This window comes from Globicephala melas, chromosome 8 (assembly GCF_963455315.2).
Source record: "Globicephala melas chromosome 8, mGloMel1.2, whole genome shotgun sequence".
Taxonomy (NCBI): Eukaryota; Metazoa; Chordata; class Mammalia; order Artiodactyla; family Delphinidae; genus Globicephala; species Globicephala melas.
This window is the reverse complement of record NC_083321.1, coordinates 59535108-59551372: the sequence shown is the minus strand read 5'-3', so window position 1 is coordinate 59551372 and position 16265 is coordinate 59535108. Positions and strand designations below refer to the sequence as shown.

At 38.0% G+C, this 16265-nt stretch overlaps 1 protein-coding gene across 2 annotated transcripts; it reads right to left on the bottom strand.

Annotated features, from left to right (window-relative positions):
* Positions 1 to 93: 93 nt before the first annotated feature.
* On the bottom strand, positions 94 to 15899 carry DDIAS (DNA damage induced apoptosis suppressor). 2 transcript variants are annotated; one of them, XM_060304460.1, is made up of 5 exons: positions 15787 to 15899; positions 8900 to 9061; positions 7243 to 7360; positions 3482 to 6117; positions 94 to 194 (listed from the first exon to the last, which is right to left on the bottom strand). In XM_060304460.1, exons 1-4 carry the CDS (start codon positions 15897 to 15899, stop codon positions 3517 to 3519), a joined length of 2994 nt encoding a protein of 997 aa, XP_060160443.1. In that variant the 3' UTR covers positions 94 to 194; positions 3482 to 3516. The 2 variants fall into 2 exon arrangements, with proteins under 2 accessions (XP_060160443.1, XP_030691808.1); XM_030835948.2 differs by lacking the exon at positions 94 to 194 and having other exon boundaries at positions 3375 to 6117.
* Positions 15900 to 16265: the final 366 nt, after the last annotated feature.

Here is a 16265-nt window from a genome sequence, read left to right as displayed (position 1 = left end):
TCTTCCAATCAACGTCCTCTCATTTCCAATTGACAGCGACCTTGTGCCCTCTAGGTATGGGCTTAAGCCATGCTGATGGAGGAATGGGCATTCCTTGCACAAATGAAACTATTCTTGCTCCATCCGTGGGCCTCTTGACTATTCTTCCTGGGTGTGGCTAAGAGATCACAGTTTGGGAATGCAGTAATTACAGCCTAAAAAGTTCAAGAGAAGACACGGTTAGAATATGTGCTCTACGTTTATGCTAGAAAAGTCCAAATGCTAAATATAACCAGAAAATGAATTATTATTCACATTTTCCTGCATACTCTGTGTAAGATCTGCATTTTTGGTAATCACCAGTGAAGCAGAGTAACAACATTTGAGAGAGTTACTGGAAGCCAGTGCTCACGGTGGCACAATGGATGCAGCATCATGAGTAAAGATGTAACCAGCATTAAATAAATGACATTAGGGAACTGTAGAGGTAAGATCTACATAGTTCAATACAATAGTAACTACATTACTACTCTTTAATCACAGTGAGAGATATGAAATTAGCCAGGAATGGCACATTTGACAATAAAGAACATGAAGAGACTATATCCTTGGCCTGAGAAAGGGGTGCTGCCTGTATACTATAAAGAATCTTCACATGCACTGACTGGTCAATCAATGCACATCTTTTTCTTATCCATTATTCTAAATCTTCATTGATGAACTCTACCTTACATGGGACCATGAATTTTGTAATACATCTTAAAATCAAATTGTTTATATAGGGCCCAGCAAAAAAAAAAAAAAAATTGCCCTGCAGGCATACTTGATCAGAGACTAGGAGAAACCAGAAACCATGAAAATGTTACCTGTATATAGAGTGCAAAGAGATCAAATAAAATAAGGAATGACAAATCCATTGGATTTGAGGGTTAGAAAACTACCAACACCGTAGCCACTGGAGGTGGGGGAGAGAGAATAGATTGCAGCAGGTTGAATAGTGAGTGATGTGAAAGCTGACAGTGACTATTTTTTGATGGAGACTGGCTATAAACAACAGTAGCTGGAAGTGAGGGAGCAAGTATTACATGGAGTATCAAAAAGAATGAGTGAAACCGACTGTACATCACTGAGTAAGTAAAAATTCTTGAGCACATAGTGATAGAGAGCAGGAAATGGAAACTCATTAACACCACTGGTAGGCAACTATAATACTGACTCTTTACTCTTAAAAAAAGGAAAAAAAAGAAAAAAAGTACCTGTAGACTAGAGAGATCTGGTGGGCAACATCTTAAGCAAGCAATCTCACTTAGCATCATTAATAGTGGGATAACTTGATACTGTGTCTCCACTGATACAATATGAAGTGCACAACATAAATCCATGAAATATCTCTGCCCAAACCCTAAATCTAATCAAGTCTTTAGACCTTATTTACAGGAAATACTGGAGACAGAGAGACAAGGTAGTGATACTACAAAGAAGCAAATACAAAAATCTGTATGTGGGACATTCTACAAAACAATGGTCTGATATTTTCATAAACCCAATGTTGTGGAAAAAAAGAGGTGAACTTCTAGAAAAAGACATAGGAGACGTAACCAAACCCCATGGAGTCACCTTAATGAAATCCTGGTTAAACAACATCGACAACAATTACAACTTAGGGACAAGTAGAAAAACTTAAATATGGGCTAAACATTAGACAATGTTGTAGAACTACTGTTATAGTTTTTAGTGTGATAATGATATTGTACCAATAATTATGTAGAAGAAAGTCCTTATTTTAAGAAAACTCATGTTGAAGTATTTCAATGTAAAATGTCATATCTGCAGCTTACCTTAAAAAGGTTCAGCAAAGGGACTTCCCTGGTGGCGCAGTGGTTAAGAATCTTCCTGCCAATGCAGGGGTCACGGGTTTGAGCCCTGGTCCAGGAAGATCCCACATGCCACGGAGCAACTAAGCCACATGCCACAACTACTGAGCCTGAGCTCTAGAGCCCGTGAGCCACAACTACTGAGCCCGCGTGCCACAACTACTGAAGCCCACGTGCCTAAAGCCCATGCTCTGCAACAAGAGAAGCCACCACAATGAGAAGCCCGTGCACCACAATGGAGAGAAGCCCCCACTCACCGCAACTAGAGAAAGCTCGTGCGCAGCAACGAAGACCGAATGCAGCCAAAAATAAATAAGCTAATTAAAAAAGGTTCAGCAGAAACAACTATATATATCTATAGACACAATGGAAAAAATACACCCATACACAAAAGGCAAAATGTTAAATGATTGAATCTAGGTCGTATGTATAGATGCTGTAACATTGTATCATTCTTTCAACTTTTTTGCAAGTTTTCAAAATTAAAAGTGGGGGAAGGGGAGAGAGCCAGTAGAGCAAGACGATAAAGATGGGTATAATGGATCAACAGCCCAAAAAGAAAGATTAGCACTAAATAGGAGGTGTGCATTATTTTTGAGGTTAGAGGAAGAAGAGTTGTGGGTGAGTCGATACAGACAAGTGGGTAAGTATGGGTGTGGGAAGGTAAGGGAATACAGGTGATCTCCGTGAAGTACGAGGCAAGAGTAGGTAGGTCAGTGGCACGAAGAATGGTGAGTATCTGGAATAGTTGCTGTGGGGAATGGCAAAGGGAGCTGACCAGAGACGCACAAATATTTTACAGGGTGCAGCTGAGGTGCTGCTAAGGACGTGAATGTCTAGAAACTATTCTTCATTTTTGCTCCTTATTAGCCCTTTGAGCTTATCTCCCTATCAGAGACCTGTTTACTCTTCTAGACCATGAGTTTCTGAGGTAAGAGCTTGACTTTCATTTTTGAATTCCCAGCATCTAGCATAGTGCCTGGCATGTAGTAAGCATTCAACAAATAATTACTGGATAAAATAGTGACAGTTTCACATTTACCTCTAAATTGTAAGTTTTTATTGACCTTTCTTCTTATCCCCAGCCCATAGATGCTGCTGGGTTAACTGATTCTCTGCCATGCTCCCAGAGCAACATAAATTTAATATCCGTTAAAAACTTCTATCATCGCATTTACTGCATTGTATTGAAATTGTCCATTGTATTTCTGTCTTACCCAGTAGACTAAAATCTTTTAAGATCAGTGGCGTTGTAGCTTTGTATCACAAACTCAGAACAGTAGTTGGCTTAATACATGGTAGACATTTTCTGATCTAAGCTGAACAATTAAGAAAGACTTTAAGTTTTGGTTTGCAAAGGTTTTATTTCTGAATGTATGTGTGATTTTAACAAATACTTTCAATAAGCAAAACTGACAATATTACATAAGTACAATCAATAATATAAGATAAAGTGCCAAATTATCTGAAATCAAAGTATTCTGGATAAAACACTGGGAAGAACAATGGCTTCCCCCCATATAAAAAGGCACAACAGCACCTCTTTTCTATTTGCTTCTCTTCAAGTGTTCAAAATGGTAAGAATGCTTTCCATGACACTGGAGGCAAGAGTTTCCAAACAGACTTACCTTTAAAAGCTCAGAAATTGGGTTCAGGTGACATTTTATGAGAACAATTCAGGAGACCAAGCACTCTTAGTTTCAGGCACTGAAGGTGACCAACCTTCTGAAAATGGAAGGCAACATTTGACTTCTGAATGCGAAGCAAGTCCCAAAACCGACTCCTTGAAAATCCAGCCTAACCCTGTACTGTTATAGTCAGGAGATTTCTGTTCTGCTGCTGTAAGCATATTCTTCAAATTTAACTTTTTCTTAATTAAGCATTTATCAGTTCTTTGTTTGACATATTTCAGTTTTTTTCTTGGTAACTCTTTTTGATCAGGAGAATTATAAGAAGCTGGGCATTTCCTTAGACCCATGGCCTGGAATCCAAGCATTTCTGAAGGAAATACTTTTTGTGTGGTAGGAGGGACCCATTCATCAAAATCAGTTTCAAGGTACTTAGCAACAGGACAGTTGTTGGAGATCTCTGGTTGTGTAATACGAGATATAGTAGGGCTTCTGGATTTCTGGCTGGTTGTCTTTATATTTTTTGGACAGCTTGGGGTGGTTTGCTGTGCATCATTTACAGTGGAAATCCTTGTCTTTTTATAGTTAGCATCAAGGTCCAAATAAAAGGCAGGTAATTTTTTGAAAGCTCCTGTCATTCCATGAATTCTAGTTTGGTGGAATCCTATAACTGGAGTTGACTGTGAACATGGAACAAAGTCTTGGCTATCTTCAAAATCATATTCTGAATCTGACTGAAAATGAGGTGGAGAGGGACATGTTTTTAGATACAGAGAGGCAGATGTGTTTTGCAAGGATAATTTTTGTGAAGACTGGCTGGAGTTTTCAGAGAATGATCTCAATGAAAAATCAGATTCTGTATGATGACTTTCTGCCAAAGACTTTCCCCACTGTAACAAAATATCCTGTGACTTTTGGGTCATTTCCGTTGCCATGTCCATTTCTTTAGGACTATCATCAAAGAGATCAGCAGAAGCATTGTAGCCACCTTCATGACCAGCAGAACAGTTTGCTGTTAGGTTATTACCAGTGTGCTCATAAGACATTTCTTTCAATGCGTTCGTACTTCTATTTGGCATACTGCAAAGAGCTTCTAAAGGATATGTGAGTTTCCTGCAAATTGTCAAACTGTCACCCTGGTTCTTTGGCCGCCTACAGTATTGTTTATTTTCTAAGTTGTGAAGGTTGGAAACATCATTATATCTCCTAGAACTCAAAGTTGTCAACTTTTCACTCATTTCGGATAGTGATTTTTCTCCACATCCATTAAAATATTTGCTATTGAGACAAGAATGGTCAGTCTCTGAAGTATCGTGCTTAATTGAAATTTCAGCCTCATGTGGTGGAATTCTGGTAGACTTAAGAGTAACTGTTGTGCCTGAGCCTTTTGAAGATGGAAACAGAACTGACAGATAAACATTTGGTAGAAGATTTTCAGAAATGCCTCTTTCACTACTACTTATAGAGATAGTCTCTGCTGTGTTCTCTGGTTGTGACTCCTTATGAACGCTAGGACTTGGATTTGCTTCACAGTTGGAAAGGAAGTTATTTTTGCTGGAGTTTGCTTTGACTGTTGCTTGTGGTGATCTTAAGCCTACAGGTGGTGCATGCAAGGATCTAGTAGTTCTCTGCGGAGTCACGGATATCCTGCTGTGGTCTGCATGTAATTTACTGATGTCATTATCTAGATGACATTTCCTGCTACTGCCATCTGTCTGGGTTATAGCAATCTCACTTTCGATAGCTGCCAGAAATTTGTTTAGGCTTTCAGAGAGTGGAAGGTCAGCCCAGATCTCAGGGTCACAGTCCTGAGAACCCCCAGCTATCTCTTCAAGTCTGAGTGATGAAGGTGGACAACACACAGATCTCTCCTGAAAGCTAGCGGGGGTATCTACATCATGATACTGGTGACATGTTAGCTCACGCTGGGAATATATATTTTTAACTTCCACTGCACTGTGGAAGGATTTTGTATTACTTGGCTCAAGGGGCTCTTGCACTTTCAAAGGGAATAAATTAGAACCAGGAACTCCAATTTCATGATGATTGCTATGAACCGCACTTGGCTGATCAGCTTGTAAGCCAAGTTCTTCACCCAGCTTTTGTGCTGCACTATTTTGATCCATATAAGAAACAGGGCTCCATAAACCCTGAATGGTATCATGGCAGCTATTGGAACCAGTGGCCTCTGCAGAGGAGATGCACATTCTGTTCTGGTGAAGAGTATCAATGGCCTCGCTTTGTTCTGAAGCTGAAAAATCATCATCATCTGTTAGTTGTGAAACAACGGAAGTCAGTTCAAGTGATAGCTGCCAGAATCCTGAAAAATCATCGCTGCCATGGGACTCAAAACAACAAGAACTGCTGTCAGGGCCACATATGCCGCTGACATCGCTATTTGAATTTTCTAAAGCAAGTAGGTGGCTATTAGGTGCCTGGGAGCCACAGCGAAGTTTCCTGATATCAGAAAGCTGCAAAAGCCGATGGAAATAGTCAATGACAGTGAAGCCTATGACACCTGGGTCTGGTAGAACAATCTGGCAAGCTACTAGCGCTTTAACTTCTCTCTTGTGGTCTGAGCACTGCTCTAAGAGGTTACTGGAACCTGAACCTTGTCGATGTTGGCTTTCAAAATTCTGTGAAAGAAGTAAATGAATTTAAATCAGAATAATATTTTCTTCCTTTGACTCAAATGTGAAACAGGGTTTTAAAAGGTTAAAAACAGATGCAACTATAACCCCCACCCCTGTAATTTCAATTCCTCTAGAGTTATAGGGTTTAACGCTAGAGGAATTGAAATTATGGGGAAGTAAACCTTGGAGTAAAGAGACTTGTCTTTAAATTTTGGTTCTAAAATTTCCGAGTGTTGGGACTTTGGACAAGTTATTAGGAGCCTTAGTTTTCTCATTTATAAAATAAGGATAAAAATGCAGGATTACTGTATTAGCAATAACACACAAAAAACTATACTGCTTAGCAAATAGTAGTTGCTCAATAAATGGTAACTACTATTATATTTCTCATTAGCTTCCATAAGCTTTCAGTGTTTAAAGGAATGTTCTCACTTTAAAAAAAAAAAAGAAGAAAAAGAGCCATCTGAGATTTTAAGAAAGAAAACCTCTGTAGCTTCTGATTTCATCTTCCCTTTGGGTTTTCTCACTGTTCAGCTGTGAAGTGCTGTATTCCGCTTTTTAAAACACTGACTGCAGTGTAGGCAAAATACTGATTTTGTTCCCTTTAGCATACAAGAGACAGAAAACGATTACTCCTTCAGTCAGCACATTCTCTGGACTTTTTCTATAGTCACTTTTATAATTATTTAAGATGATCCTTCCTAACCTATTCTTACAGTTATCAACACTCAGTTACTTTGCCTTCAAGGTTAGTTCCCTCTTTCTCTTTTTATAGATAAGATTAAAAAGCTAGAGTTGACGAAAGTTTTACTACAGAACCTGAACTGAATTTAGAGGGTACAGTAAATACCAAATATCAAAACAAAATATCTAACACTTGTGAATTTATAATAAATTTAGATTTTTAAAGTTCTGAATGCATTTGAATGGGGCTCTTCTAACTTTTGAAAGAGGAAGTTGTCATACATGGTATTTTAACAGATCACCTATAGCCTATTTTTACAAAGCTTAAAGTGCTTCCACAGGCTCTCACACTTATGACTCCTAAAAACTATTTAGAAAATTAAAATCATTTCATTACAATGGAAATGTTAGCATAATAATAAAAAGAAAGCTAGTCTCAATTACCGTCACTCCAAAAATAAAGCTTTGTCCAACAAAGCAAGTTTCAACTGCTTTAGTTAATAGGGTCTGAGCTGCATCACTGTCCAGTGTTTCTGGAATTTCATTACGATCTTGAATGTACCTTGATTGGAAAGAAAATAAAAAATGGGAAGAGATAAGCTTTGAAATTTTAACTTTCCACAAAGACGACACAATTAGTTTGAAAATACAGCATGAAACTTTTGAGTTACATATAGGGGGAAAAAAAAAGTGACTTTAAGAGCTAAGCATTTTGTTCCCTCTAGGTTCTTATAGCCTAGAAAGACAAAAACAACTGATCAAATGTGAATAAAGTAGATGCCTGCCTAGTAATCAGGCCCAGCAATTATTCTAAAAGTGTCAGTGGGAGTAGTGCTGGGATCTTTAACCCTTCTCCTCAAAGCAGAGGGGGAAGTCTTTCCTTGTCGCTGGCAATCCTCGCTGTGGTCCCTTGGCCCTCCCTTTCTTCAAATCGCTTTGCTCTCAACTATAAGGAGATGAACAGAGATTTCCTCTATTAAGTATTAGGGGAGGAGGGCAGAAGATTGAAGGGGAGAAAAAGCTTCAGTTGCTTACATATCTCCTTACATTCTCAGAACATCTTAACAGGTCAAACTATGCAGATGAACTTGCAATGCAAATGAAATAAATGACAAAATTCAATTTCTGATATGCAAATATTCCTTCAAATAGCTTCTTCCACCTCAAAAGACCTTAGCCACTTGATTTGAAAAATCCTTCAGTTTGAAACAATTTTACTTTCTTTTTTCTTTTTTGCGGTATGAGGGCCTCTCACCACTGTGGTCTCTCCCGTCGCGGAGCACAGGCTCCGGACGCACAGGCCCAGCCGCTCCGCGGCACGTGGGATCCTTCCGGACCGGGGCACGAACCCGCGCCCCCCGCATCGGCAGGCGGACTCCCAACCACTGCGCCACCAGGGAAGCCCTACTTTCTTATTATATATTTCTCTAACTTGGATTAGAGTTTTGTAATTTAATAGTCTAATTACAGTTTGGTTGGAGCATGGTTTAACATCATCACAATAGGTATTCAGTAAATAAACATCTTTCTATTTCTCACTTGATTATCTTTTAAATGAACTGATGATCTGAGGTCGAGTGATCATCTGTTTTTACTAAATGCATATTACCTTAAAAACACATATCTTTGGGGGCTTCCCTGGTAGCGCAGTGGTTAAGAATCCGCCTGCCAATGCAGGGGACACGGGTTCGAGACCTGGTCCGGGAAGATCCCTCTACCGCGGAGCAACTAAGCCCGTGCGCCACAACTATTGAGCCTGCGCTCTAGAGCCCGTGAGCCACAACTACTGAAGCCTGCGCGCCACAACTACTGAAGCCTGCGCGCCACAACTACTGAAGCCTGCGCGCCACAACTACTGAATCCCGTGTGCCTAGAGCCTGTGCTCCGTAACAAGAGAGAAGCCACCACAGTGAGAAGCCCGCATGCTGCCACGAAGAGTAGCCCCCACTCACCACAACTAGAGAAAGTCCACAAGCAGCAACAAAGACCCCACACAGCCAAAAATAAATAAAACAAAAAAAAACAAAAAAACCCCACGTCTTCAAATTCTATTGATGTACTAAAGTAGTAGCTAGGAAAAAGAATGTTTAAATATTCTTACCTGTGCAAACCAGTGGCTGTAAGACCAAAAAATGCATCTAAGCAGCTTCCAAATACAGTAATACCAAATAATTTGTTTGATTCTGCAACTTTTAAGGCAAGCTTATATCTGTAACTGGCATTTTCAGCTTCACCAGTAGAGCCACATTTTGGACAATTAGACCTGGAAAAGTGGAGGAAAAAAAGCATAGAGACGTTCACTTACTTTTTTTTAATATGATGTAAAACAAATCTGGAAAAGTAAAGATTAAAAATAATATTTTATGTACAAAATGTACAAGTTACATCCTTCTTAAACGATTTCAGATCAAGCTCTTTTGAATTTTCTCTATTCATAACAGTTACTTTACTGATTTAAATTAAGTAGCACCAAATTGATAGAAATTGAAGGAAAACTGTGTGTGTGTATGTGGGGAGAGAGAGGGGTGTGGGGAGGGAGGGTGGCTGGTTGGTTGTTACTGGGTAGCTAAGTCATCATTAACAAATGAGGCATATTATAGTCTGTGGTTGGGGGTGGGGGCAAACTAGATATAAAGAAGCAAGCACCACACCAACAGAAGACCTGAGTCTATCTTCTGTTAAAAGGACAATGAATAATCTCAAAACATTTAATAAATATTTATACACAAAGTACCTAGTCATATTTTTCTCACTATTATAAGAATAACTTTACTTTCTTTAATTTAGTTCATTGAAATATGCTGAGAATTTATTAGATTACAAAAAATAGGTACAAAACATCTTGTTTAACTTGTTTGTAAGGCAATTATGGCCAAAGGCATTCTTTTTTTTGGGGGGTGGTGGTGGTGGTTCATGTTTAATAGTGAAGATGGCCTAGGTCATGTTTAGACATTAGTTGGTTTTCTTTTTTTCAAGTTTGAATTCTATCAAACACTTTTTTTTTTTTTTTGGGCCAAATTCTTTCTTATCAAAAATTACTGTGTATGGGCTTCCCTGGTGGCACGGTGGTTGAGAATCTGCCTGCAAATGCAGGGGACACAGGTTCGAGACCTGGTCTGGGAAGATCCCTCTACCGCGGAGCAAATAAGCCTGTGTGCCACAACTACTGAGCCTGTGCTCTAGAGCCCGCGAGCCACAGCTACTGAAGCCCGCAGGCCTAGAGGCTGTGCTCTGCAACAAGAGAAGCCACGGCAATGAGAAGCCCGTGCACTGCAATGAAGAGTAGCCCCCGCTCGCCACAACTAGAGAAAAGCCCACGCACAGCAATGAAGACCCAACACAGCCAAAAATAAAAATAAATAAATAAATTTATAAAAAAACAAAACTACTGTGTGTCAAGTATAACACTACTGTTATGTACTAGCAGTCTGGTCTTAGGATAGATACTAAATCCCTTAAATTTAGATTTCCTCATCTGTGAAATCCAGGATTGAAGAAGGATAAAATGAGACAAAGTATAAGAAAAGAAAGTAAAGAAAGAATCTAGTACAGATCTTGTCAAATTAATGTGTTTAGTCTGCTTCTCCCTCATAATTATATTAAGTATTGTGATGGTTACCGTCACTTCTACTTATGCTTCCCCTCTTTTCTAGTTGTTTGCAATATCTTAGAACTCTGCTATCCATTTTTCACATTCTTAATTTAACAAATTGACCCCTTAAAACATCTTATGGTAATGGTTAATCCTAGAACTGTTTTTTCTTCATGTCGCTAATGATCTGGCTTAAAAATGTGCATAGAAAATGTTAGAGACAGTTGTATAAATTTGATTGCTCCCAGACAGCCACTAGGGGGAGCCTGAATTCCATGGCTCACAAGGTGACTCTTGAACAAAGGTTAATCCTTCATATCAGAAGTTACTGGGGCTTCCCTGGTGGTACAGTGGTTAAGAATCCGCCTGCCAATGCAGGGGACACGGGTTCGAGCCCTGGTCCGGCAAGATCCCACATGCCGTGGAGAAACTAAGCCCATGTGCCACGACTGCTGAGCCTGCACTCTAGAGCCTGCAAACCACAACCACTGAGCCCGCATGCCACAACTACTGAAGCCCATGCATCTAGAGTCTGTGCTCCGCAACGAGAAGCCACCGCAGTGAGAAGCCCGTGTAGCCCCCGCTCGCTGCAACTAGAGAAAGCCCGCGCGCAGCAATGAAGACCCAACGCAGCCAAAAAAATAAATAAATAAAAACAATAAATAAATTAAAAAAAGAAGTTACTGATTCATCATCATTACATCTGTGCTAATTATTAATTTTTTTTTCCACACTGATGATGGATCTGTGCCAGTCCATTCATAGAATCTTAACCAAATTGGCTGGAGTTTGTGTTGTAGTCTGGCCATAGAAGGAAGTGAAGGTAATCGACTTACTGGGGCATAAAACCTCATTAGTACCAAGCTCTAGTGAAATGAATTAAGTGTTTTAAATATATATTAGAACTTCTTTAAAAATTATGTACTAATAACGCATTCAGATCTAATGTAAAATTCTTAGCAAATCTTACAATTAATGTGCATCAGTGTTTTACAGTTTACAAATGTTTTCAACATACATTATTTCCTTCTGATACATAAACAAGGCATTTACTCCCATTCACAAACTGGGAAATTGGGGTGAATTTTTGCCCAATGTGACAAAGTTAGTGATTTTTATGACCAAATCCAAGGCTTTGGATTCCTTGCCTGGAGTTCTTTCTTGTATAACTGTAAGAACAGTATGGTTAATAATGAACTACCTTACAAATACAGAGTATCAATGATAGCCTAAGAAAGACTAGTATTAATGCATTATTAGCATTAATGCATATATACACTAAATTATTTATACTTTTATGTTATATATAAAATGAAGATATTTATGTAGTTTCCTTTAATCCTTTTGGGAATAAGTCTGAATTGAAATAAATGTTAGTATGGAGTAATACAGATCACAGCTTTTCAAACTTCAGTATGTATACCAATCACCTAGGGATCTTCTTAAAATGAAGATACTGATTCACTAAGTCTGGGACAAGGCCCAAGATTCTGCATTTCTAACAAGCTCCCAGGTGATGCCGATGCAGCTGCTCCTCAGACCACATTTTGAGAAGCAAGGGTAGAGACAACACATTGAAATCACAGTCCTCTGATTTAACTTCTAGAGGCACCCCTATTTCCAAAATGTCATTTGTTATGGAATAGCAGTTTTCAAACATATTTGGTCTCAGGGACCCTTTATACTCCTAAAAATTATTGAGAATACCAAAGAGCTTTTGCTTATGTGGGTAATATCTATCTATATTTCCAATTGAAAATGAGAAGTTAAATGAAAGTGAGAATTCTAAAAAATACTTATTAATACCTTAAAAAATAGATCCATTGCATAGTTAACAAAAAGAACATATTTTTACAAAAAATAACTATGTGTTCCAAAATAAATCAGTGAGAAGAGAGTGGCATTGCTTTATATTTTGCAAACCTATTTAATGTCTGTCTTAATAGACAGCTGGATTCTCATACCTCCTTCTCTGCTCACTCTGCTGTGATATCACATGTCATGGAGGCTCTGGAAAATTCCACTATGCACTTTTACGAGAATGAGAGTGAAAAGGCAAATTATGCCTTAGAATTATTATGAAAAGTTTTGACCCCAAGAAGCCTCTGAAAGGATCTATCTAAAATAATACTTATATTTGCTACCTTTTTTGTTTGATACCAGTTAAAACATTCTTTCATTCATTTATTTTTCTAGGTTAGTGTACTTATATTTAGCCCCAAAGTAGAAAAATTGATGAGATTAGTAACTCTTTGAAAATCTGATGAAAGCAATGGACTCTCTTCTCTCCCAGAAAACTGCACACATAACCATAACACACAATATTTTACATATTTCACAGGTAAAGGTAATGAAAAATATTAAAAAATAACAGGAAAAGAAAGTTCTTAGTGCAGAGACAGATTTCTAGACCAAAGGGATAATGGGTTCCTTTAAGTGAATCAGAAGGGCAATTTACATGTTTGGCCTGGCCAGATTGCTTATATGGACAAATGAGTCCCCTTTCTTGCTCATAATTTTTGGGAGTACATACACCTCCCCCATACATATATAAAACCATATATATATGTTTGTTCCTTCATATGAGATTACCATATTCACATATACAAATGTGTACATATATATATATACATATTCACATATATATGAATATGATAATGAAGGACCAAACTAACTTTTATACAGCTGACCCTTGAACAACACAGGTCTGAACTGTAACAGGTTCACTTATACATGGATCTTTTCAAGAGTAAATACTATATAGTACTATATATTCTGTGGTTGGTTGAATTCTTGGATGTGGAACTGTGCATATGGAGGAACCACAGGTATGGAGGACCTGCATAAATGGAGGAACTGCACATATGGAGGGCCAACTATAAGTTATACTGTGTAGAGGGTTGGCGCCCCGTGTTGTTCAAGGGTCAACTGTACATATAGTTTTTACATTTTTATTTCTTTATCTGTATCTTTATGTCATGGAATCTTTTTTGAAAAGAAATCTAATTTGGAACCCTAATTCAAGGCTGAGAATGGAGCTGTTGTTGAAACTAAAGTGGGGGCCCTAAAGCCCTACCTACTAGTCAGCACAATCCACTATTACTTCTCTAATCCTATCTCCTTCTAGAAGCATAGAACCCTAAGGCTCTGCAGAACAGTAATTTGAAAACCACCACTGCTCTAATCTTGGAGGTTAAGAGAAAAAAGTTAATCCCATAAAACACAAAACGTATTATGGTGGTTGTCACTAAGGATTTGGGGTTCAATGAAAAACTTTTAGGGAGCAGTCTTTTTGTTCTTCACTGTCTCTAAAATCTTCTGCAAAGGCTACAGTGTGGAATTCCTCTGTCATAAACTTGCTGTGCTGCAGCAGTGAGGAATTTCTGTTTCCTGTGCTGGCTTACAACTGACTCCAGGTAAGAAAAAAGGAAAGCAGAGATAACAGTAGAAAAGATAAGCACTGGAAATTATGGGAATAGACTTTGTGTAGCACTGTTAATGTAATATCTGTAGAGGAGAGGCTATATTTTTGTGGACTACATTTCCACAGGCAAGGACAAAGTGCTGTGGATTTTATGTGACTAAATGGTCCAATTAGAGCTCAGTTTTCTGAGGGCATCTTAAACTCTGGGAAAGAGAGCGGGAGGTATCATTCTGGATACAAATTTCACTGCTAATTTAGAGGTAATATAGTAATTATGGATCCAGATAGCAGTCAGACTGTTTAGGCTTGAATATGTTTCTACCACTAACTATCTGGCTTTGTGATTTGGGGCAATTTATTTTACTTTTCTAAGCTTTAATTTTCTCCTTTGAAAGTTGGCATTAACAGTAGCATCACCTCACAGGGCTGTTGTATTAAAAGATATAATGCTTACAAAGTTCCTAGTACCATGTGTAGCATATAGTAAACATTCATTAATGTTATCTATTGTTATTACCAGTCTAAAGAGGTAAAAATGGCAGTATTGTTCAACCTAAATGGTTGTTATAGATTATCTTTAAAAGAAATGACTTGGGGGAAAAAAACTCAGTTTTAAAAATGTTTCACATTTATATATTACTAATTATGTATCACACAATGTTTGAAGCATTTATTAATTCACAACAATCCTATGAAGCAGATATTATTAGTTTCCCCATTTTGAGATCCAGATAATTTAAGTGACTTGCCCAAGGCTACAAAGCTTTAAGTGGCAGGGTTGAGAGTTGAACCCAGGCAGTCTGGCTCCAGAGAACTGTGCTTTTTAATCACCAGGATATAATGCAATAGGTAAAGTATACTTGCCCAAGATCATACAACTATCAAGTGCCAGAGCCTATCTACAACCCTGTTGTGTTTTCCGAAGCTTGAAATCGTTCCATTTTACCACACTGCTTCTAAGAATAGGTCCTGATCAAAGGAAAACAGTCCCTGTGTTTTAGTTTTTTCAGAAAATAGGTAGGAACCTGAAAATGAGTGAAGCTAAGTCTAGATCGAAGACAACCTAGACACTATCACATTGTCATTTATTCATTCATTTAACATTTATTGTGTATTTTCTATGAACTAAACCATAGGCTGAATGCTGAGGATTTAATGATGAATAACACAAATAGGTTCTTTCTCTCAATTTACAAATGAGTACTTGAAAGAATAGCTTAATAAAGAAATAGTGAAAACTACTGGAAGGATGACTTAAGAGTCCAGGTGTGGGTTGGAACTGTCAATTCCTCCCCATACAATGCTAACTAGACAAAAAAGACTAGTTAAGCATATTGCTGGCCTACTACTCTACTTACATACTACTAGGTACTTACTAGATATTCTTATTCTCACCCCTAGGAAGAGAGAATGTATTCTTAAGGAACTCCAACCCTAACCTCTCACCTGTACTCTATAAAGATCAGAGAAGAATCCTAGGCTCTCAGGTCTAGTTGGCCTGAATCTGGGCACCATAATAAAGTATTATGTGCCAAGCACAGTTCTAGGTGCTGAAGGATACAGAGGTTACAATAACAAAGTCCCTGTTCTCAGGGAGTTTATTCATTTATTAAAAAATAATCTGGAGATTATGCAAAAATAAGCAAACAATGAACAAACAAAAAACCCCTACACTATTTCCAGGGATATCCCAGAAGTGTATTAAGTTTTTGCATCAGGCTCGTGACTTCCTCTCTGAGAAATTAGTTTTCTTCTCTGAAGCAGGTACTTAGTAAAGACTTGGAGATAATGTGAAACATCCCTCTAGTAATAGAGGATTACCAGCCAATTCTATTCCAGGATTTACAGAAGAACCAATCTAAGAGAATCTTACGTCCTGATACAAATTTAATCCTTACTTGCCTTTGAGCCATAGGAAATCTACAGTGTACACTTGCATTTTCTTTCTCACACTTTCAGGCTTTATTTTTACCTTTTGGAGACCAGGAGTATTCGAGAGAAGCACTTTTGACATGAAGGATATATAAAACTAGAATTCTGGAGAGCAAGAACTGAGGCAAGAAGAAATTTTCTTCTTCTATTCATGTGTCCTCACAGTGGTCTGCAAAACAAAATAACCATGGGATGAATGGCAAATCTTTAATTGCATGTGTGTAATTCATTTCTTAGGAAAATCACTTAAACTTCACTGCAAAGTCAATAGATGTTTTTTTTTGTAGTAAATCTTAGTGTATTGGAAAACTAATTTTCTTTTTCTGTTTAATTAAGAAAATAAGATTTAAAACAGAGTAGTTCAAGCAAATATTCTGTTTTTGAATAAATGCTCCACCCCAGTAATTCAAGAAAGGTATCATTTAATTTCTTTCAACATCTTTATAAGAAGAGCTATATAGAACTTGCTTCCACTATTAATAGAAAGGAACTTAAATGAACTTACAGGAATGTTTAAAA

Coding starts and splice junctions, on each gene's coding strand:
- DDIAS (XM_060304460.1), bottom strand. CDS start 15,899: ATGAATAGAAGAAGAAAATTTCTTCTTGCCTCAGTTCTTGCTCTCCAG. Junction 7,361..8,899: donor ACAGCCACTGGTTTGCACAG/GTAAGAATATTT, acceptor TTTCCAATCAAG/GTACATTCAAGATCGTAATG. Junction 6,118..7,242: donor GCTTTATTTTTGGAGTGACG/GTAATTGAGACT, acceptor CTTCTTTCACAG/AATTTTGAAAGCCAACATCG.